We start from the raw sequence: 21,847 nt of genomic DNA, 5'->3' as shown, positions 1-21,847 counted from the left end.
AGAGAGCATCACACCAGCAGCATGCACAGAACTCGGCTCTCCCTGCTTGAAATCACAGGCCCCTGCCACTTGAGCGAAAGGAGATTCTCCAACAGCCGGCAGCAGTGTAGTGCTTATGCCACACAGATGAGCACTTCTGATTCTACCCAGTAGACGGCAGTGGCACGCACACACAGCCAATTAATCGTATCAGATCCTCCAGAGCATCCCTCAACCTGCCACCACCCTGATGAGGGGCAAGGAGCTACAGGGGGGAGGAAGGAGGAGAGAAATAACAACACAGTCAGTTGTCAATGAGGCTGGGCACAGTTCCTTAGCACAGACAACATTGCCTGTGACCCTGGTGTTGCAATCTGGCTCTTCCGAGGTAATGAACGCAGGGCTGTGGGGCCTGTGGCGGGGACGGTGTCTACAGAGGAGAAACGGGAAGCTGGGGAAGGATTGTGTGAGCCTCTGAAGCCCCTATGCCATCTCCTTTCTGTCGTCCTGCCCCCACTTGTGCTCCCTCGTAGATCGTAAGGACAGCAGGAGCCATTCTTGTGACCAGCCAGTCTGAGCTGCGTCCCACCAGCTGGCCGGAGAATTCCATCCAGTGATTCCTGCCTGCAGCCAGTCACTTGAGCTAGAGCGGAGCTCTTAGAGAGACGTCCATCCTCTTGCTGGGGATGGGGAATCCGCCCTGTCCCGGGCAGCCCATGCCAGCGGCTGACCACCCACCCCATCAGACGGGCACCTCAGTGCCAGTGTGACTGTCTCTCTTCCAGAGCCAGCCTGACGGGCCCCATGACTTCCCCTTGTTCTCACCACTAGCCTCAGCTGAGTCTGGTTCCTTTCCAGCCTCGGTGTGTGCCGGAGTGTGTGTGTGATTGTCATTCTCTGCTCTGGTCACTCTTGCCATTGGTTCAGGTTTCCAAGAGCCACTAGGTCACACAGGTGCCTGTGGGCTACCCCCAGGAGCCGGGGTTCTCTGCTCGGTGTCCCCCTCTGGATCCCTAGTTTTGCATCTTTGGCCTTCACTCCTGACCCTGTTATTTCGTACTTGTCCCCCACACACATTTGGATCTCGGGTCCAGGGGTCCCTCCCGGAAGGCTGGGGGAGGGGCCTTTAGAAGCAGATGGGCTTCCGCCCGCCCGCCTCCCAGAGCTTTCCAATGAGGCCCCCAGGAGTGACTTAGGCCCTGCTTGGCAAGGGTAGTAGGGGGCTTAACTTCAGGCAGGCATTGCGGCCTAGTGTCTAGAGCACTGCACGGGGACTTGGGAGACCTGGATTCTATTCCTGATTTGGCTACTGGGTGATCTCAGGCAAGTCACTTTCCTGCTCTCTGCCTCGGTTTCCCCATCTGTAAAAGGGGGTGATGCTGAGCTTCTTGGGAATGGACGACGGGGGATGGATCACTTGATGATGACCTGTTCTGTTCATTCCCTCTGGGGCACCTGGCATTGGCCACTGTTGGAAGCCAGGATACTGGGCTGGATGGATCTTTGGTCTGACCCCGTAGGGCTGTTCTTATTGATGTCAGCAGGAGTTGGGTGCCCGCAAAGCTCTGGGCTTCAGGCCCTGTGGGGACATGGGGGGGCCTAGTTGCCTGAGTCACTCTCGCCAATGGGATGCGAGCTGCTGGGGCCTGCGCAAGCTCCCGCTGCCCGGCTCCAGAAAGCCCCTGTGCCTGGGATCCACCCGAGGGACCGCGGGCGTCCCAGCCGGGCGGCAGGGCCGGGGCTGCGCCGCCAGGTGGCGCCGCTGGGCCGGCTCGCCCATGCCGCTCCAATTGTCTCATTAGCCGAGCGGCCAGCCCCTGCCCATGGGGCGGGAGGAGGCTGCTAGCGCCGGGCCGCCCCTGCAAAGGACACCGCGGAGCGGGCCGTCTGCTCGCCGGGCCGAGAGCGGCTCGGCTGGAAGCCCGCGGGCGGGGGCTGCTTGCTCCGCTCCGCACCGGGTCGGGGAGTCCAGGGAGAAGCGGCGTCTCTGCCCCGAGGTAAGTGCCCGGGGCTGCTGTCGGGGTGCAGGGAGAGCCCGCCGGGGGGGCTGGGATTCCTGGGCTGCTCTGGCTCCTGCCCTAGGGTGCCTGGATGTCTGGATATTAGGGGCTTTGTCTTATATATGCAACTCTACCCCCTACCCCCCCGAAAAAGTCCCCACTTGCTATCTGATCACCTTACCCTGCCCCCCAGCCTGTCCTGTGCTGGGGTTCTGGGGGTGGTGGCACCCAGGGCGGGCAAGGGGCTGCAGGCACACGCTGGCGGGGGGCTCTTGTCCAGCCCTTGGATAAGAGGAGCTGGCAGGGGTTGCAGATGCTCTGGCCTCTCCTTGCAGGTGTCCTGGGCCCTGGGAGCCTCCCTGCCCCCCTGCCCAGCCGGCAGCTTCAAGCTTTGCCCGGTCTCTGGACTCTGACCCCTGTCTGCTGCGCTGCAGACTTGGAAAGTGTCTCTCGGGCTTTAGGGCTGTGGGGTAATGACAGGCTGTGCTGCGGCAGGGAGCCGGGACCGGAGCTATTTTGGGATTGTCTAGTAACTAGCTTGTTTCCTCATGTGGGGGGAGGACAGCCACTGAGAGCACCTTGGTTGCAGGAGGCCTGGCACCTCCTCACCCCATTGCCCCCGCTCCCTGACAGGGTGCTCGCATGCCCCCTTGGCCGAGCAAGCTTTGCCCTGGCTCTTTATTCAAAGATAGCCCCATTCTGTGCTGCCCTGGCCTCCTCTTGCCACCCCTCCAGTTGCCCTTCAGGGAGCTAATCCAGCCTGACTGCTGCTGCCAAAGTGTCATGCACCCAGGAGCAATCTCTCCCTCTGCCATGCTGCCCACACGATGTACGAGCCACAGGGCTTCCCCATGCTAATGGAGGTGGCTCTCTCTGCCTATCAGCCAGCACCTTGTGTCTCCCCTGTGCCTCAAGTCATGCTGTGGGCAGCGCTGGCCTTGGGGTACGCGCCAGTCACTGGTGAGCTCGCAGGGGTGACGTAGCGGACGTGTCTGCGGGGCACGGAGGTCAGAGATGTTGGACGCCAAGAGGGGACCTTTCTTAGTGCTTTGTCCTGTCTGGTTCTGAGTGTCACAAGCAAAGGGGCTGTCTGTGCCCCCATCCAGCCTCTGGGATGGCTGCCTGGGCGCTCATAGGCACACAGGCCCACCCTGCTGTTGGGCGGGATGGGTGGTTTCAGCCCTTCTCTCCCTCCCTGCCACTCCCACCCCCCTTACTTATGGGGGCCTTGCTGGAGTCCAGAGAGGATTGCCAGGCACAGGGCATGTCTGTATCTGGTGTGTGTGTGTTTGGCGGGGAGGCGCTTCCTACTGGCGCTGCAAAGCCAAGCACAGGAAATTCTTCCCAGCGGTTTCTCAAGCCCCTCTTTGTGCGCTTGGGATTTTTAAGATGTTTCCCTGACGGTTATGGAAGAGGTGTCAGGGCCAGCCGGCCACCAGCCCTGCTTCCTCCCTCTCTGCCAAGCTGCATGTGAACCTAATCTCCCCAGGGAGGGGGCCTGTGTGTGGTGAAGGCTTGCAGGGGTCAAGAGCGCTCTGGGCTTTGTCTGACCGAGGACCGTCTCCAGGGTTTTGGCCGCTCCAAGCAGCCAAAAACAAACAAAAAAACCCCTGCAATTGCGATCTGTGGCGGCAATTCGGCGGAAGGTCCTTCGCTCCAAGCGGGAGTGAGGAACTGTCTGCCGAATTGCCGCCGAATAGCTGGATGTGCCGCCCCTCTCCAGAGCAGCCGCCCCAAGCACCTGCTTGCCAGGCTGGTGCCTGGAACCGGCCCTGATCTGACCTATTGACTCCAGCTGCTCAGACAAGGGGGAGCGGAGCATCGGGTCATCCCCGGGGCTGCGCAGTGAGGCTGCCCCCGCGGGATGGGAGCAGTGCCAGGTGGATTGGCCCTTTGGGTTCTAGAGGGGATAGGGGCCTTCCTTCCTCCCTCAGTCGGAAGAGGATGCACAAAGTGGGCTGGGACACGAGCAGCACCACATGGGCTAACTCAGCCTCCCCCTCGTGATGCTGCCCAGATCCGACTCTTCGTGTGTTCTTTGGGGTGACCCCACCAGCTGCTTCGCTGAGAGCCCTGGGCTGTTGTGCTGTCCCGCCAAGACAGTCTCTCCCCACCCCGACCACTGCAGCCTGCCTTGAGGGGGGGTGGGGGCCGGTGTCGGCACATGGAGGTGTCAGCCCAGCATCCTCTCCGGGGCGGACTCAGGGAGCTGAAAAGCTTCTACTGAACCACAGGAACAAATGACTCAAACCTGTGGCTGCAAACTTCCTGCGTTGTCTTGTCACTGCTTCCTGGCAGGGCAGGGGGTGGGAGGGCCGCCTGGCTCAGGCCTACAGCACTGACCTGCCAAGACCTCTTCTGACCCTCCCTTCCCCCTGATACTGGCAGCTGTTCTGTCTCTGCTCCCACCATCTCCCTTCTGCTCAAGTTTCAGCGATCTTCTGCCATTGCACTATTACCATCTGCCTCTTGCCAGTCCCGTGATCCTCTCCTCTCCAACACATGCTCTTGACCAGCTCTCCCCACCCCCCAATCCTCACCGCCTTGCCCACAGCACCATTCTTGCTATCCATTCTGCCACCTCTCTGAGCCGTCTTCCATAGGCCCTGGTCCTACAGCCTGGCACTGCTCTCCCTAGGCCCCCCTGCCCTAGGTTCGCTCCTCTCTGGACCCTGGCTATGCCAACTCCTGTGCCACGTCTAGGTCCCTGTTCCCCGGGGTCCCAGCAGAGTTCTTAGCTGGGTTCCTTCCTGAAGCTGGCTTGGTCCCCTTGGCCTCCTTGTCTGCCCCAAGCCCTGCTGTGCGTGATTTTCCCCCCCCCCATCCCCATAGCGTGCTGGCTCACCCCACAGGTGTCGTGTTTACCAGCCGACGGCTCTGCCAGTGCACCCATTTTCTGGATTGCAAAAGGGCCTCGAGATGTGTAGGGGGCAGCCCCAGAACGAGACTAATTTGCCACCTGCAAGGCTGGGTTGATGCTGGCACCATCCGGCCAGTCCCTTCCCCAGTGTGCCTGCTCCCTCTGCAGGGTGATGCTAGAGCTTCCCCATCCCTGTTCTCTGTGCCCTTTTCTGCTGGGCTGGGCGGGGCTGGAGCAGGCCCTGTGAGCCAGCAGCCTGGGCCCACAGTGTGTTTCTTCGCAGGGAGCCCCCTCCATCCGTCCCAGCTGCTTGTGGTTAGGAAAAGAAACCATTAGCCTTATTGGCTGGTCTCAGGTCTGCAACGGGAAGGCAGAGGCTATTAGCACCAACCTGTGACAGCGAAAGACACTTCTCTGTGTCTCGCAGCTGCCCTCCCCGGAAGTGAAAAGCAGCAGGGCGAATGAACGTAGTGTGCCGATTGCCCTGCGAGAGAGGGCAGCGCTGGGACGAGCCAGGGTGAGGGCCCTGATTACTGCTGGGCAGCCCTTCTATCTTTGATTTCGGGATTGGAGGAGGGGGCCTGGGCGTCAGGACTCCTGGGTTCTGCTCCTGGCTCTGGGAGGGGCATGGGATCTAATGCTTGGTGCTGGGAGGGGGTGGGAGTCAGGACTCCTGGTTCCATTTCTACCTCTGGAAGGGGAGTGGGCTCTAGTGGCTTAGAGCAGTGGGACTGGAACCAGGACTCCTGGGTTCTATTGCTGGTTCTGCCACTGACCTGCTTTGGGCGAGGCAAAAAAAGATCTCTCTCTTTCTCAACCCCGGACTCCCCAACAGCCTAAAGTGCTCATGCTGCTGGGTTCAGCTTGTCCCTCGCTGCCCCCCGGATTTCCTCACCCCCAGCCCTGACGCTCTGGCCTCATTCCATTTTCAGATCCTCCTCCAGGTGCTGCTGCGCTGCCCAGCCTAACGCTGGTGGCGTCGCCATGTCAATGACGGTGAATCTAACCGGCCCGGCCCCCTGGGGCTTCCGAATCACGGGAGGAAGGGACTTCAGGAAGCCCATCATTGTGTCCAAGGTAGGAGCATCCACACGGGTATGTCCTGGGGTTTGTCTGCTTGTGCTGGAGTGTGCTCTAGGCACTTGGGCAGCGGGGCACTGGGAGCCAGGACTCCTGGGTTCTAATCTTGACCCTGCCACTGAATCCCTGTATGGCCTTGCACAAGCGCCTTGGATGAGAGGGTGAGTGTTGCCTGTGCTCTGGAGGTGAATAGCTTCTGATGGGCTGGCAAGGGGAGCGGCACTGAGGATTTAGCTAACCCTTCCAAATCCTAGGCTAGACAACCCAGGTTAGCAGCCTAGCGCAGGCGTGTTAAACTGGCTGAGTTCAAGCTAGGCTCCACCCAGAATGTGCCATGCCCAGTTAAACCCATGTCAAGGCACATTGCCTTGTCCAGGTTCGGTTAACGAGTAGCGAACACCTTCTAAAGCCTCGCCTGGGAGTGGCCTGAGGGTGTGTCTGGGGTCTCAGCAAAGGGATCTTGGCTGATGGCGTGCAGAGAGGGTGGCAGCCAGGCCCCCAGCTGGACACGGCTTTGCATTCTGGAAGTAGCTGCTGGAACGGGAGCTGGGAAGCCAGGGGGATGCCCGGAGTTATGTCTCTCCCTGCTAAGTGGCATGTGCTGGGCTAGCTGCAGTGGTTCAAGGAGCCCCAGGTGGAGAGCAGCCAGTCCGGGGGGGGGGGGGGGGGTAAAGAAGCCGCAGAGAGTGGGAGGCTGTCCCCCGGCAGGGATGCTGCAGGTGCCTTCCTGTGGGGATCTGAAAGGGAAGAGCCCAGGCACTGGGTCCAGCTCCCTGTTGGTGTTGGGTCTGGCAGGCTTGATCCTGGGGTGAGCTCCCTGTGGATTTTCCCATGGCTCCCTAGTAGAATCTGGCTCGCTCTCATGCATCTTTCTGCTGGCATGCTGTCCTCTCCATCCCCCCGTGCCGCAGCCACTCGCTCTCCCATCGGCGAAGGGCAGGGGCTGCAGAGGAAGCCAGCTGCCCGCTGAGTGGGCGTGGTGCCAAGGGACCTGGGAGCAGATCCTGTTTACCGTCCTTGAGGAATCCTGCTCTGTGGGAACAGGCTAGAAGTCCCTGTGGTGCATGTGTGCGGAGAAAAACAACGGGCCCTAACGTCACCCCCGGCCAAGAGGAGTTTCTCTCTGTTGTTGTTCTGGCCTTGGCCTTGGTGTCCACTGTAAACCTGGCCTCTATCCGGAGAGATCAGGACTGGGAGGTGGGGCCTTCTGCCTCCAAGTCACCAGCTGGGACCTGTGAGCAGGCTGGCTGTGACCGAGAGCCCTTCCCGCCTTAGCAGTGAGGCCAAGGACTAGCTGGACCATGGAGATTCAACACCCTCCCCCAGCCTTAGGGGTGGTCCCTCTGAATCAGGGTTTGAGGCACATTGGCAAGACAGAACTCATCCTGTGCTGTACTGTGGATTTTCAGAAGCTTTTACGCCCTGTGGCTGTTGCTCTGGCATCTTTCCCCAGTACTAGAGTCATGTCACGTTATTGTAGGTAGCGCAGGTAGCGAGGCCTACAGTTAAGGTTGCTGGACATTTCCTATTCTAAGGCCCTGTTTTCCAAAGCCAAGCTTTAAGCTTTTGGCCTGATATCTTCTATGCCAACTGGGTGTCTCAGGCTGAACTTTTTTGGAAAGTTTCAGCTAAAATGGTTCAGCCGTTTCTGAGAATGGAATTTGCCTCATTTGTTGCAGAGGTTGGCAGGTGTGTAGTGAATGAGGCAGGAGGCTGCAGGAAGAGAGAGGATGGTCTCATAGGCAAGGTGGTTGAATGCAGTCCTGGAGAACTAGATTCTATCCCTGCCTCTGCCACAGAGTTCCTGTGTGATGCTGGGAAAGTCACTTAAACTGGACATTTGTTTGACAGATGGTCATTAATTGTGTGTTCCTCATTTTCTGGGTGTCCAACTTGAGACCAGATAAGCAGAAGTGCTGAGCGCTCCCAGCTTTGCCTGAAGTGAGTTGGGAGCTGGGCTGTGAGCATATAACATGCTACGTGTTGCTAAGTATGCTGAAAAATCAGGCTCCAGGTGTCTCAAATGGACACCCAAAATTAGCTGACAATTTTGACTTTAATCTTTGTGCCTAGTTTTCACACCTATAAGATTGGGGGGGGGGGGGGCGGGAGGTAATACCATCCCTCGCCTCCTGGGCTCTGTGAATTTGTTAATTCATGTTTGCAAAGAATGAAGACTGCAATGAGAGCACTGTAGAAGAAGCCCACAGGGAAATGAATAATTCTGTATTCCGAGCAGGATAGTCATGCATGGGACTGCACAGTGTTGGAAGAGGATAAAAGGAAGTACTGCCCAGCTTCGCTGAGCACTGGCCAGAGAGTAAGGCATGTAGTGTTGGGGGTGGGAGAGGGGTGCCTGGGGAGTCTCACCCGCAGGGCTAGCAGGTAGCCACTCAAAAACTCAGCAGTGTCCTCTGCCCCAGGTCTACTACCTACACTGTGGCCCCATTTTGACAGCCGCTTCCCAAGGGCAGCAGGGTATTTGGATGCTATCTGGTTTCCAGGTCAGGGATGGTTTCCCCTCCCCCAGGTCTAGGTACGATGTCTGGGAACCTCCTGTCTGGGGACGAAAGCTCTAGGCCCCTGAGTGGAATGTAGGGCTCCTCTGAGCCAGCCGGGGCCAGGGGCAGGTAGAGAAATCGCTGCTGACTCGCAGGGTTTGGCCATCCCTTTGGGCTCCTCCTCACTGCAGAGTTACTCTGTGTGACCGCTAGTGTGTTCTGGCCAACCATGGGCAGGGCCGGAGGCTGGGCTGGAAGAGGTCCCACCGAGAAGCCAAGCTGGGGGGAAATCTGGAAGCTGGTGGCATGGCGGTAGGTGATGGTAAATGCAAGCCTAAGGCAGGGCTAAGCTTGGGCCAGTGCGTGTCATCTGTTCAGAGCAGGTTGGGAAGGCCCCCCTGCTTATCTGCCCCTCCCCTCTCGCTGCTGCTTGGGCGAGGGTGGCAGTGTCTCCTGTGCCATGGTATGCTGGAGGTGGCTGGCAGGCCTCTGCCCCTGGCATTGTGTCTCCCCCAGGCGGTTTTTCTCTACAGTAATGCCTGGGTGTTCTCCTGCTTCCCCTGCCTCCTTGCTGCGCAGGTGACGGAGCATGGGAAGGCAGCTGCAGGGGACCTCCGACCTGGTGACATCATCGTCTCCATCAATGGCGATAGCACGGCTGACATGCTCAATGTGGAGGCGCAGAACAAGATCAAGCAGAGCTCCGGCCGGCTCCAGCTTGAAGTGGACAGGTGAGATCCGCCTACCCGCGTCCGCACTGTACTGCTCCCTGTTCCTCAGCAGGGCAGGGATCTGCTCGGGGGTCTGGCTTCGCTATTTCCCCCCCAGTCCTCTTGTGCTGGGGAGTGGTGCAGCGTCCAGGTGGGGCGTCGGGGGGTCTATGGTGCCATGGAGAAGAGCGCAGAGGAATCTGGAGTCGTGCAAGTTCAAACTAGCAATCACTCCAGCAGGATCCGTCCGAGCTCTTTTCGTCACAGCCGCAAGGCCTAAGGGGTGGAGCTGGGAGTCATGACTTCTGGGTTCTCTTCCCGGCTCTGCCACTGATTCACTGGCTAGCCTTGGGCAAGTTACTGGCCCCCTCTGTGCCTCAGTTTCTCCTGCTGTGCAGGGTGGGGTAATGATCCCTCCACCTCTCCCGGAGGGCTGGGGGTTAGTTAACAAATCGGTACAGCACTATTTATGTCCCAATACAATACGCCATTACCAGGGCTCAGCCCTGTACTGCTCCTGCCTACATCTCCTGCATGGACAGGTTGTGGAGCCAGGGGTGAGGGTTCTTCCCCCCTGCCCCTCAGTGGTGGAAGCACACCAGCCTGGGCAAAGGTTGAGTGGAGTTCAGGGCTCCAGCTCCCTCTATTTACATGGAGCAGCAGAAGTGTACAAGAGAGAGCCGAGGCCTGTATGGGGGATACAAGGCTGGAATACAGAGGGGTCTTGCCCTGGTCTCTTTGCTACACCCTGAGGATCACTGCTTTGGGGTCCCGTGCCAGGCTTTATGCTGCAGCTCTGAGGGCTGGGGGGCATGCTGGGCACAGAGCTGTGGCTCCTGGGTGGGTGGGGGGCTGTGGCATGCTATGGGGTGGGCATGCTGTGCTCTAGGTGGCTCTGAGGCTGGGTGAGGGGATCAGCTGTGCTGTGCTTCTGAGGCAGGGGCATGCTGGGCACAGAGCTGTGGCTCGGGCGGCATGCAGGGCAGGGCTGGGGTTCTGTAGGGTGGGGCTGTGCCAGGCACAGCGTGTCTGTTCCTCCCTGCTTCGGGAGACGCCATCTCTGCTGTTGGCCTCAGGGGGCCTTTAGGATGCTTCTGGAAACCAGCATGCTGAGCGCACGATGGAGCAGGCAGCTTTGGCAGCTACCGCCCTGCAGCCCAGGTCTGACTGGTTCCAGCAAGCCTCTGGCCTCTGGGAGGGGCAGGTCAGGGGTGTCCTGTGACAGCCCCTTGCAGCATGGGGCAGGCCCCAGTCAGCGGAAGCTGGAGCTGGACACGGCCCCCCCGGATGGCCAGGCTGCAGGAGAGGGACCCTGCGTGGCAGGTCTGTCAATCTGGTCGCCCCCGGGGCTGGCTCTCCATGACCCTCCCCGATTCACCTGCTTGGCCCGGATGAGCTGGCTGCAGCGGCTGCATGGATGCTTATGGTCTAAGCCAGACCCAGAGGAAGGGAGGCAAGGAGCTGTCTTTCCCCTGAAGCTGGGCAGCTGGGCCCTGCCCCAGTGGGGAGGTGGAAAGTTTCTTTGCGCTGTCTCCTGATGACTCTGACTGTCTAGATAGAACGTGAAACGTCTTTGCGGGGGGGGAGGCGGTGTGATGGGTGCATCCTAAAAATACCTCACTGCTGACCCGGGCGCGGCCACATGCCAGCCTGACTCACGGCTTCCTCTGGCCCTCCCCCGCCATCTGCGGCGCTCGCAAGGGATTGTTTGGCAAGGGAATCTGCCTGGCCGGCTGCCCCAGGGGTTGCATTGTAGGGTGAGGACGTGCCTGGGAGCGTCAGGCAAACTCTTGGGCTGAGCCCCCGCCTGGCCCTGGTCAGCCGCTTCTGCAGCAGGTCGCGTCGCCTGGACGCTTGCTTGCATCCCCTCTCAGCAGTCGCAGCTCAAATGCGTGTGTGCACCAGCTTCCGTGCAGTCACGCTTGCACAGGCATGTGCAGCCTAGTTTCACCATTGCTGGTGCACGAGCTCCTGGGGAGCTGCCTGCCCAAGAGACCCCTTCCCACATGCATGAAGCCCCTTTCTCTCGCCAGCCCATCTCTCCTGGCTGCCTCTCTGCTCGGTGCTGCGTCCTCTCCAGCTGACTGGGACGTGCAGCGGGTTCCTGACGAAGGGTGGGAAACCCTCATGGTATCTTGGAAGTGGCCCAAGACCCACAAACCCAGCCGGAGCGGCTCAGGAGGCTGCATTCCTCTCATTCCGGGCTCTTAGGCTCATCTCCTTCCCTTCCCCGCCTGCCCCAAGAGCCAGCCCACTGTCCCTGTGCTCTCGCTGGGTCCCCAGGGTGGGGAGCCGTGCCTCCCCATCCCCAGGCTGCTGGCCCTTCCCCTCGTCTGCTCTGGCTCTTCACGCCTTGGCCACTGCTGTACTGCAGCCCTAGAGCACAGGGAAGAGCAGCGCCCCACCTGAGTAGCCGCCCCCAGCTTACACACCCTCGCCCCGGGAGCTGGCTCTGTCCCTCTGTGAAAGCCCTTTTGCTGCCATTGGGCGTGTCTGCCTGTGTGTGAGAGGCAAGCAGACGCCCGCAGTCTGCTCTGTGTCCTGCTGGCTGGGGCTAACCCCGGGTGGCCCCTTTCCCCGGGTGGAGTGCTGGTCCCTATATTCTGATCCCTTTGGGGCTGGGCCCGGGCTTCAGAACTCCCAGCGCTCTGCCCCTCTGCTCATGGGCATATGGGATGTGGGAGGATGACTCCGCTCATCTACCACCGTCATGTTGCATTCCTACAGTCCCATTTGTACCCCTCCATTTAACTGCCCTTAATGAATTCCAGCTCCTGGCTACATCAAAGCCCCCAGCGGGTTCCTGATGAGAGGGGGAGAGAATATGAAGCAGCCCTGTATTCCCCTCCTCCCTCCGCCTGGCCTCTGGGGCTGGCGCTGCATCCAGCACATCTGGGCTGGGACCAGGAGCAGGAGTGGAAGAAGTCCTCTTAACCCTTTGTCCTTCTAACTGTGGCCCTCTAGGTCCCTGGATAGGGAGCGTGCTGGGTGGAGCAAGGCCTCTGGGGTGAGCCAAGTTCTTCCTCGCTGACGGGGAGACTGTTCTGGTAGCACCTTGAGGCCCCCACTGAAATCAGGGCCCCGTTGCTCCGGGTGCTGTACGTAAATAGCTCACTGGGGGACGGGCTGTTTCCTACCAGCCAAATAAACAAGATGATGGGTTATTAATGTTACCCCGTTGGACAGATGGGGACTGAGGTGCTAGGGGCCTTGCCCAAGGGTACAGAGTCTGTGGTGGAGCAGGGAGTAAACCTTGGGTCTCCTGTGTCCCAGGCCTGTGCCCCCAGCTTATCCTCCTTCTGCTTTCCCACGGGGAGGGTAGTTGGTGCAGTCGGTCAGACACAGTATACCAAGGAACGTGGCCTCAGGGCAGGGCATGAGCGGTGGTAACTAGCCGGCTGCCTTCTCTGGTCCCGGGTGTCATCCCAAGGCCCCAAAGGTGGAATGGGGGCCAGCCAGGCCAATCTCACACTCTCTCTACATCTTCTCCCTCTTTCCACTGCACTCAGGTCCCAGTTGTTCTCTCCTGGACAGACCAACGGTGAGAGCTCCCCAGAGATGTTGGCCATGCGGTTCCAGGTGAGACCCCCTCCCATCCCCAGCTCACCACCAGGTCCTTTCCCAGACCCTGGGGAGAGTGGAAACATCCAGCCCTACCTGGCAGCGGGAGCTCCATGTCTTGGCCCCAAGCCCTGCCCGTATGGGGGAGGGTGCTGTGCCTGTTAATGGCCCTGGGCCTAGATTTCAGGGCATGGCTGCCTTTGCCCATCCCAAGGCCTCTCCCCACACAAGGGTCCTTCCTGCTCAACCCCAAAGGAGGGGGAGTGACAGGAAGCCAGGCCATCCTGATTGGTGAGTGGGGTGGCTCCATCCCCCTGCCCGCTTGGCTGACAGTATCTTTCCCCAGGATGTCGTACGAACCAGGGATGACAGCCAGGGTTCGGTGAGGTCCTCCTACTCCAGCCCGGCGTCCCTTAGCCCCCGGCCTGGCAGCCCCTTCTCATCCTCGTCACCCGGGTACCGGCCTGGCAGCCCCTATAGCCCCCAGAGGCCCAGCCTGCCCTCCGAGGGCAGAGGGGAGACGGTGGCGTGCAGCCGCAGGTAAGGCCCAGAACCAGGGAAAGGTAGAGGCTCATGGCTGGAGCAACGAGCACTGGCAGTTAGAGGTGGGGTGGGCGTGCCACGTGTCTGGCTTTGAATGGCACAGGTGTGGGGGGGCTGGCAGGGTGGAGGTGATGGGGTACAGCTGACCCTTTTTTGTGATTCTCCCCCCCCACGTGAATGGGTTTCCCATGGACTTTTTTCCCCCTTTCAGCTTCCAGTCTCTGGCCAGTTCTCCCAGTGTCTTTGAGGATCGCTCCCCCTCACCCCACGGGCATCAGCGTCCAGGCAGCAGACAGGTGAGCAGGAGGGCGCTGGGGTAACAGCATCCCAGGTGCACAGTGTTCTGTGTTGGGGGGGGGGATCCCCCCGCCAACGAGCTGGGGTGTGACGCTGCAGGGGGCGGGTCTTGGCTTCGTACCCTGGGGACCTGGCATTGTGCTGGGGCGGAGGTGTGTCTGTGTGGGAGAGTCTGAGTTATGTTGTCTCTTTCCCCTGCCTGGGCCGCTGCAGGAAGCCTCGTGAGGCCCTGTGTGGGGCCAATGACCCAAGCTCCTCCAATTCCCCCGCAGGGTTTGGGATGCTTCGTTTCTGAACACAGGGGGAGCAGGGTGCCAGGGGCCCAGCTGGCAATTCCTGTCACTGGCTGTCCCTTTTTTGTCAGATGAGATAACTGGACATTCTCACCGTAGCAAAGTCCAGTCCGTCTTCATAGTCCTACTGAGCTCTTGGCCCCAACGATATCTTGTGGCAGCGAGTTCCACAGGCAAACCACCCATTTTGCAGCAATCTGAAACATGCTGCCATTGGGTGTCGCTGATTTGGGGTGTCGCTACTGCCTTCCCTGTCCTACTCATTGGTGTGGTCTGTCCATCTGCACCAGTGCCTGTCTCTGAACCCCCCTCTCCTGGGATATTTTTCCTTGGGGTGTTTGTCCCTTCCCCTCCCGGTGCTGACTCTGGGTCTGGGTCCAGGTGTATTTGTAGGATTGGGGAAGAGCTCCATTGTGGCAACAGGAGGGGATTTTACTGCGGAGGGGATTGGGGTGTTCACATCAGCCCTTTGGCGCTCTGACTGCTCCTCCCTTGGTCCATCCAGCTTTGCCCACCTGCTCCATCCAGTCTCCATGTTCCTGTCCTGCCCCAGAGGGACTCTCCTGGCGGAGCGAGGGCTTTGGCCTCCATGTTGCCCCACCTCAGCCGCCCCCTTGAGGCCGTGCGCTGGGCCCTGTTACTAAGGCAGCCGGATCCCACCTCTGTCCCCGCAGGCAGCAGTGCACCTGGCTGGGGATGTTTGCCTGTTTCTACCTGGCGTCTCCGAGGCAACGGCTCAGGGCTGGGGAGGCAAAACCAGTTTGGGGAGATGCTGCTGCTTTCCCGTGGGCATGCAAGGCAGGGGCGTTGGCAGGGGAGGCTGCCTCCACAAAGACACGTGCTGGGTCCTGGGAGCCTCTGCTCTTCCCTGGAGGAGCCGCTTGCTCCATTGCCTCTGGGGGGGGGGCTGTTCAGTCTCTGTTCAAAGCCCTCCCTCGTTGCTGAATACTGCCTGCCCCAGTGCCCCCTCCCCAGTCCTGGGTGTGTTCTCTGTGCTGATAGCCAGGCCACACTGGCACCACAGCTGCAGGTCCAGGGAGTTCAGGGCTGGGGAGCTGCAGCCCAGTACCTGAGCCATGAGCCCTCGACAGAGCCTGGCTCCAAGGGGCTGCATCCCCCTGCTGCCCTGGGGCGGTGGGCTCCGTTCCCTGCTCCTCACCACTGGGCTCCCTGTACAGCCTTCCCTATCCCAGAGGTGCCTGGGCAGTGTGGCCCAGGCCGGTTGCAGTGCAAGCCTCCAGTCGACTTTCTAGCCAAACCTACACCCGGGGTGAGGTGCTGGGAAGCCTGTGACCCACCAGGGGGTCTGGCTCCTGGACTCTCCCATATCTTACACCCTGTAGCCTCCCCTGTCCCATGGGGGGCCTGTTCTGTGCACTACGGTGGCATAGTGCCCAGAGCCACATCCTAGCACACCCCACTTCGCGTTGGCCCAGCATTTTCTTGGCTCCCATCCTCTCCAGCGTGTTTCTCCTGGGCCTGGGCGCTGCTGCTGCTTGTTCTTCCTGGCTCCGCTCTGTGGCAGCCGCTGACTCCGGGGGCCCTCTCCCTCCCCTCCTTAGCTTTCTTTATTTTCTCGGGGCTGGGGATATTTTTCAAGCCCAAATTGGGAAGCATGGTGGCCCCGGAGCATGGCCTGTTCCAGCTGGCAGCGGGCTCGGCCCAGCAGACCCTTGGCTTCCCCTGCTGGTTTGTTCTCTCGTTCCTTCCCAGCATTTATTTGCTTTGGTCTCTGGGCCCTGGTGGACTCCTCCCTGCCTGGAGGCCACACTAGAGCTGGGGCCCTGCGGGTGGGATCGGAGATGGGGAGACAGGACCCCAGTGTGCGGGAGCTGAGCAGGGATGCTTTCCCTGAGCCACATGGCTCCTTGGCAACTGCTTAGCTCTTCCTAGCAGCAAACAGGGCCCCAGAGGCTAGACCATCCCCCCCAACCTGCCTGTCTCTTGATTCCCAATGGCACCCCCCCAGCCTCCCGAGGGTCTGTCTTTGGGACGCTTGAGTTAACTGCAGGGCCTGGCGTGTGGCACGTTGATCTGGCCGGACCTCGCTGCATTGTGGGAGCTGGAGTGTCGCTGATGGGAGGATGGATGCTTAAAGTGCAGGCGGAACTGCAAGGAGAGTCTCTAAGGGATCGATTGGCACCATAATCTCTATTGGGCCACTCTGGGGCGAGGGAACACGAGGGTTGCAGTGCGCATGGCACAGGTACACTGTGGGCTCTCTGCTTGGCTTCTTGCAGCGATCTGAGCCAGCCAGATCCCCTGCCCTGGGGAAGGGGACCAGACCCCTCTACTTTCCTCCTTGGATGGAAGGCTGAGCAGCCGGGCTTTGCTGGCTTGCGGGATGTGCTCTGTCGAGTTTTTCTCCCAGAAACATTTGCTTCCACTTATCCGGGATTTTGCCTTTCTTGTGGCTCCAGGGCCGTTAAACAGGAGCAGATGCCGTTGGAGGAGCATTTCTGGGCTAGCAGCACAGGCTTAAAATAACAGGCTTTGGGGGGGTGGGGGTGGGAGGGAGTGTCTCCTGGATTTGGCTAGAGCCGACCCAGAAATAGGCATGCTGGGCAGTGACACAGCACTGGCAGAGAGGGCGCCGGGCAGCACCGTGACGGGGAGGAGAGGGGCATGTCTGCCTGGTGCTGCGTAGCTGGCTGGTCCTTGCAGAAAGGAGCCAGGGTTCTGGCAGGGGTGGGGAGCAAGCAGGGAGGGGTGCTGTGCTGGCCCCGTTTCCCTCCAATCCCCATGGAGGGGAGCAGGGTCTGGCTGGCCTTGGAACTGGCACCGGCTTGGTGGGGCGGCTGGGGACCCCTTCTAGAGCCTGCTCCAAGAGGGTGTGACTACCCAGAACATCCTTTGCTTGCTCTGGGGTGGAATGAGCACATGCAGCTCACCGCATGGTGCCAGGATGAGCAGAGCCTCTATCTCCCCTGCAAGCTGACGGGGCGTCTGCCTCTTGCAGATCTATCCATTGCCCACTTCCCCCAGCAAACAGAGCCCTCTCTGCACCGCTCACGCCCCAGCTGGGGGGCCCCCGGAAACCAGCCCTGCATTGCGGGACAGGGAGGGCGTTGCCGTGTGCGTCTCCCCAGCCAGGAGCCGCAGGTCTGAGGGGTCCCCTTTGCTCTGCTGGGAAACACTCCAGCAGCTGGGAGGAGATGTCTGAACTGTGGGTCAGGAGCGTCCTCTAGTGGCCAGAGCATGCCATGCAGCCCTGGGTGAATGTGAAAGGGCCACACTCTTGTATCCTGCGGGGTGAAAACGGGATGGACCTGTTGAGTGTCTGCACAAAGCACCCCTGCCCTGCGGCATCCCATTCGCTAGTATCCAGAGCTTGACTTGTCCCTTGCTAAGGCATCGGGACGGGCGCCGTGGCCTAGCAAGCAGAGCTCTGGCTTGGGAAGGCTGGGTCCCCAAGTTCTGCGCCAGCCTCGCTCAGGGTCTGGCTCCTCATGCTCCCTCCTTCTCTCTTGTGTCTCAGGAGCGAGGCAGCTTGTGCCACCCGAGCAGCTCTCCAGTTGCAGCTCTGCCTCTGATCAACCGCACACCATCCCCTCTCGGCCCCTGGGAGATGGGGAGGGCCCCGGGCAGGGCCTCGCCCTCGTACAGCCCCCGCAACAGGTAAGCCTGGCTCGCCAGCTGGGGCTTGGGCAGGGACGGGGGTGTGACCCAGCCCAGAGCGAAGGATGCTGTGGGGAATCAGTCTGTGACCCACAGGGCTCCAGGGGAAGTGTGACATAAGCCAGGCTGGCAAGAGGACCCAGAGGATGCTGCCATTCGGGGCGAAGAGGCGTTGGCAGAGCGGTGCCAGCCTTGACCTGATTTGGAGAGTGTATGGAGGGTTGGGTCAAGGTGAATCACCTCAGCGGGGCAGTGAGGGGGCTGGAGACTGAGGCATGTTGTGGGATCTGGATCCGGGGAGGGATCTCTTGGGTCTCAGCTGAGCTGGGAGATTGAGGGCGGGGCTGTGGGGTCAGTTCGGGGGTGCATAGCCTGGAGAGACTGGGTCTGGCTGGGGTTGTGGGGGTCAGGTTGGGATTGAGCCGCATCACCAGAGCCGCTTCCTTAAAGGTGTCCTGTTCCTACCTCACCCCCCCACCCTTGCTAGTCTAGTCCCACAGCCCTGCCAACGTACCTCTGTCCAGACCCACGGCACCCCCTGCTGCTCTGCTGAGCTCTGCCAAGGTGCTGCGCAGGCTGGGCATGAGGTCTGCCAGCATTGCGGGGGGCAGGGGGTGGTGAAGGGAGCCAAGCACTGGAGTAGCTGAGAGTGGGGCAAGGCACCTTTGGAGAGAACGGGCCCCTAGCTGAGAGTGGAGTTGTGGGGTTGGGGAAGCCCTCTGGTAGGCTGGGAAATCCCTGCCCAGAGATCCCAGGCCCCAGCCTGCTCACCAGGGGTTCCCCTGGCCCAGGGAGCCATGCAAGGGTTAACTCAGCTGATCCAGGTGTGCGTGGGAAGGAGCAGGGCAGGCCTGGGCGTCACCCTGGCCAGGGAGCGTCAGCGCAGAGAGCTGGAGACTGGGCCTACAGAGAGACCGAAGGGGCAGCAGGCTCACCCCCTTGGCAGGGCCCTGGGGTAGGTATTTGGAGGGGTGTGAATTCCCAGTTCCCACCCACAGGGGGAACTGGCCATGTGTATGGGATGCAGGGTGCTGGCTGGGCTGTGGCCCCCGGGTTTCCTCAGGGAGGAAGTGCAGAGGTGTGGGCTAGAAAGGCACCCCCTGAACAACTCAGGTGGGACGGGCTGATGGGCACAGAGTTGTCTGCGCCTGGGGTGAAGTTGGCTCTGTCAGCGGAGCTCATCAGCTGGGGTCTCTCCTCCCTTGGGATGGGAGCTGCAGATACCTCATCCTGGCTGGAATCAAGGGGGGAGGGAGATCCTGCCAGTTCCTCCCTAGGGATGGGGGACTGTGGCCCCAGGGGCCCCTCTGGATAGGGGGTTAGCAGTCACCTCTGGGTCCCCAAGCTGTCACGCTGAGGGGGTTGGATTGTCTGAACACCCTGCCCGCGGCCAGGCTGCTGCTGCCTTGGCACAACGGGGATTCGCTTGGAGCTTCGACGGGTGAGGGGACGTTAAATGCCCCTTGTGTCGGGATGGGACGAGCCCCCTGCCCCTTTCTGGAGCACCGAGGCTTCCAGGTGAGTAGCTGCACACAGTGGGTGGTTAGCAGGGCTGATTGGCCGGGATCTTGCTCCCTGCCCCACCTCGTGCTGGGTGCCTGGGGCTGGACGTAGCTAGGCGCTCTGTGTTCTTCAGCGGGGCTGCTATACATCAGGGCCTGCTCTCTCCGCAGCCTGGACTCGGAGCCGGCCATGCGGCGCTTGGAGGAGGACTCCGAGGTCTACAAAATGATGCAGGAGAACCGTGAGATCCGGGCCGCTCCGCGGCAATCCAACACCTTTCGCCTGCTCCAGGTGGCTCTGGAGACTGATGGGGGAGGTGAGCAGAGGCTGGAAGGAACTGGAGCAGAGGGGCAGAGAAGGGAGTAGGCAGGAGTCCAGAAAAGGAGAGCAGAGGGGCCAGGGCAAGGGCAGGGGTGTGATAGTCTCCAGAGTATGGGGCTCTGCATGGATGGAAGGGTCAGGGTGGAGGGGATTAGTCTTTGGGGTCCAGGGCAGTGTGTGGGGAGGCCTGGGGAGGGTCTGTGGACATGGGAGTGCATCCTTGATCCTAATGTCTCCCTTGCTCTCCTTTTCAGCGGGCACCACAACCCCCTTTCCCAGCAAGCTGTCCCCCAGCACCCACAAGCCAGTCACCAGCTCCGTGGCCGGGGTTCAGAAGCTGCACACATGTGAGAAGTGCGGCACCGGCATCACGTGAGTGTGGCTAATGCGGGGGAGGGAGACGCCGGAGACCCTCAACCTTCCTTCGGGCTGACGGCTCCATTTATCCCAGGATTTCTGGGGGGAGAGCCCAGTCGGGAACTCGCAGCAAGCCCGGGCTCTCTTGTCCTTCCAGCCCCCAGTGCTAGCTCCTGCAGGCCAGGCCTCATCTCCATGCGGCAGGAGAGGGTGTCAGCCTGGTGCTCAAAGTCCAGACTCCTGGGTTCAGTTCCTGGCCAAGGGGAAGCGGTCTAGGTGGGGAGCAGCCTGCCCCTCCCATATTGCTAGGTGGGGGCACGGAATGGTGTTGGCAGAATACAGAAGGCTGATGCGCTGGTATAGCAATGAGAGCACAGGAACCGGGCGTCGATCTCCTGGGTTCTATCCCCACCTCTGCCACCGATGCCCTTTGCAAGTCCCGTTTCCCCTCTGTGCCTCAGTTTCCCCATCTGGGAAGGCTTCGCGAATGTCTGCAGCATTGGAGATGGGGATCCATCCTTCTCCGGGCTCTGGGGCAGTTCAGACCCACGGACCCAAGCCCATGTGCCCTTTTGCCCGTCGAAGCGTGGCTAGGCATGGGGCTTGGCTGCATTAACCCCTAGGGACGAGGTGGAGGTGGCCACGTGGTCGCCCTTCTCCATGCGTCTCTGTGCACATGGAAAGGCTTCTAGGGCTACTCTCCCGCTCGGTTGGTTACTGAAGCAGTGAGAGCTGCTCCGAGTGGCTGGAGCAATGCCATGGTGAGCAGCCTGAGGCTGGAGTTCAGAGGAAGGTGCCCTGGTCTCAGGGATGTCCCCACGGAGCAGGCAGGAACCCGTTGCTTGAATGGCTTGGCCATAGCTTGGGAGAACGGAAGGCGGAGTTGACCCTGTTGGGATTTGAAGGGGTGGCTCTGGGAGTCTGGGGGCAGTGGCGCTGGGATGCTGTTGGCCAGCTCTTCCTCCCAGCTGACTGCGTTCACGCTGTCTCCCGCAGGACCCAGGCGGTGAGAATCCAGGAGAGCCGGTACCGCCACCCCTCCTGCTACATCTGTGCCGACTGTGGCCTCAACCTCAAGATGCGAGGCCACTTCTGGGTGGGCGAGGAGCTGTACTGCGAGAAGCATGCCCGCCAGCGCTACCAGGGCCTTGGGGAGGGCGCCGCCGCTGCCACGGCCATCTCCTCCAAGTCCTGAGCTGCACCCGAGAGCATGGGGCCTGGGGCTCCCTGGCTCTGCCTGCGCGCCCCCCCCCCCCCCGCCCGGGGCTTCCGCCAAGCACAAACTCCACCTCCCATGCTGGGAGTCTCACTGCCGTGTCCTGCTCTCGGCCTCCCTCGATTGGCTGCCAGGCCCTTGCCCCCGCTGTACCCCAGCCCGTCGGCTTCACTGCTCTTGTTGCCGCCAGCCAATCGAGAGAGACCGATGAGGGAGCCTGCTAGGTATAGGGTAGCTGGTGGGAATGGGATAAAGAGTGGCCTTTGGCCTCTAGGTCACCGGTTCGAATCCAGATCCCTCTGCTAAGCCAGTCCCAGCTGGTGGTTGTCCAGCTGCAGAAATGAGCTTGTTTGGTTCTCAGCCTGTTTCTTAAAAGGCGTCTGGCCTAAGGTGCCCAGCTGTGGGAGATGCTTGTCCTGTCTTCTTCCTGCTCAGTGGGCAGAGGGTTCGGACTCCAGGGCTGCCGGCCCCGTACCTCTCACCAGGCCACCTCCAGGATACAGAGAGACACTGTAGGATAGCTGTATCGCCTCATTCTCACGATCACTGCCAGGAGCTGTGCGTGTGTCTGGGTGCAATGGGGAGGGTGGGGGTGGCGCTCACACACTTAGGTACTGGGGGCATTGCAGGGGGGAATGGGATAGGCACAGCTTTGTACACTGACTTTGTAAAGCTTCTCAAAGGTATTAAACCAGATCTCTATATAAAATATAATATATATATATACCTGCCCCGCACCCGCCCGCTCCTGTGTCTGGTCTGTGGATGCAGCCAAGAGGGAGGGAGAGCATGCTTTTTCCCCAGGAACAATGGGGCTTAAAGGAACTGGGTGCGTCCCACCCACCCGAGTCAGGATAGAGACGGACAGGTGTGTGGGGGAGAATAGAGAGGGGGTTGATGAGGGAAATACCCATTCCTATCAGAGGGGCACACTCTGGAGGTGGAGGAAATGCACCTTCCCATTAGGGATGTAGGGGGATGCTCTGGGGTCCCTCCTTCCCATGATAG

At 60.6% G+C, this 21,847-nt stretch overlaps 1 protein-coding gene across 2 annotated transcripts; it reads left to right on the top strand.

Annotated features, from left to right (window-relative positions):
- The first annotated feature begins 1,668 nt into the window (after nt 1-1,668).
- PDLIM2 (PDZ and LIM domain 2) lies at nt 1,669-21,548 on the top strand. 2 transcript variants are annotated; one of them, XM_005285124.5, is made up of 10 exons: nt 1,741-1,976; nt 5,772-5,916; nt 9,000-9,151; nt 12,640-12,709; nt 13,038-13,231; nt 13,446-13,530; nt 17,303-17,442; nt 19,116-19,261; nt 19,521-19,638; nt 20,620-21,548. In XM_005285124.5, exons 2-10 carry the CDS (start codon nt 5,824-5,826, stop codon nt 20,816-20,818), a joined length of 1,197 nt encoding a protein of 398 aa, XP_005285181.1. In that variant the 5' UTR covers nt 1,741-1,976; nt 5,772-5,823; the 3' UTR covers nt 20,819-21,548. The 2 variants fall into 2 exon arrangements, with proteins under 2 accessions (XP_065440632.1, XP_005285181.1); XM_065584560.1 differs by lacking the exons at nt 17,303-17,442; nt 19,116-19,261; nt 19,521-19,638; nt 20,620-21,548 and adding an exon at nt 14,330-16,782 and having other exon boundaries at nt 1,669-1,976.
- Nucleotides 21,549-21,847: the final 299 nt, after the last annotated feature.

The sequence above is a fragment of the Chrysemys picta genome, chromosome 2, assembly GCF_011386835.1.
Source record: "Chrysemys picta bellii isolate R12L10 chromosome 2, ASM1138683v2, whole genome shotgun sequence".
Lineage (NCBI taxonomy): Eukaryota > Metazoa > Chordata > Testudines > Emydidae > Chrysemys > Chrysemys picta.
This window is presented reverse-complemented; position numbering and strand designations above follow the sequence as displayed.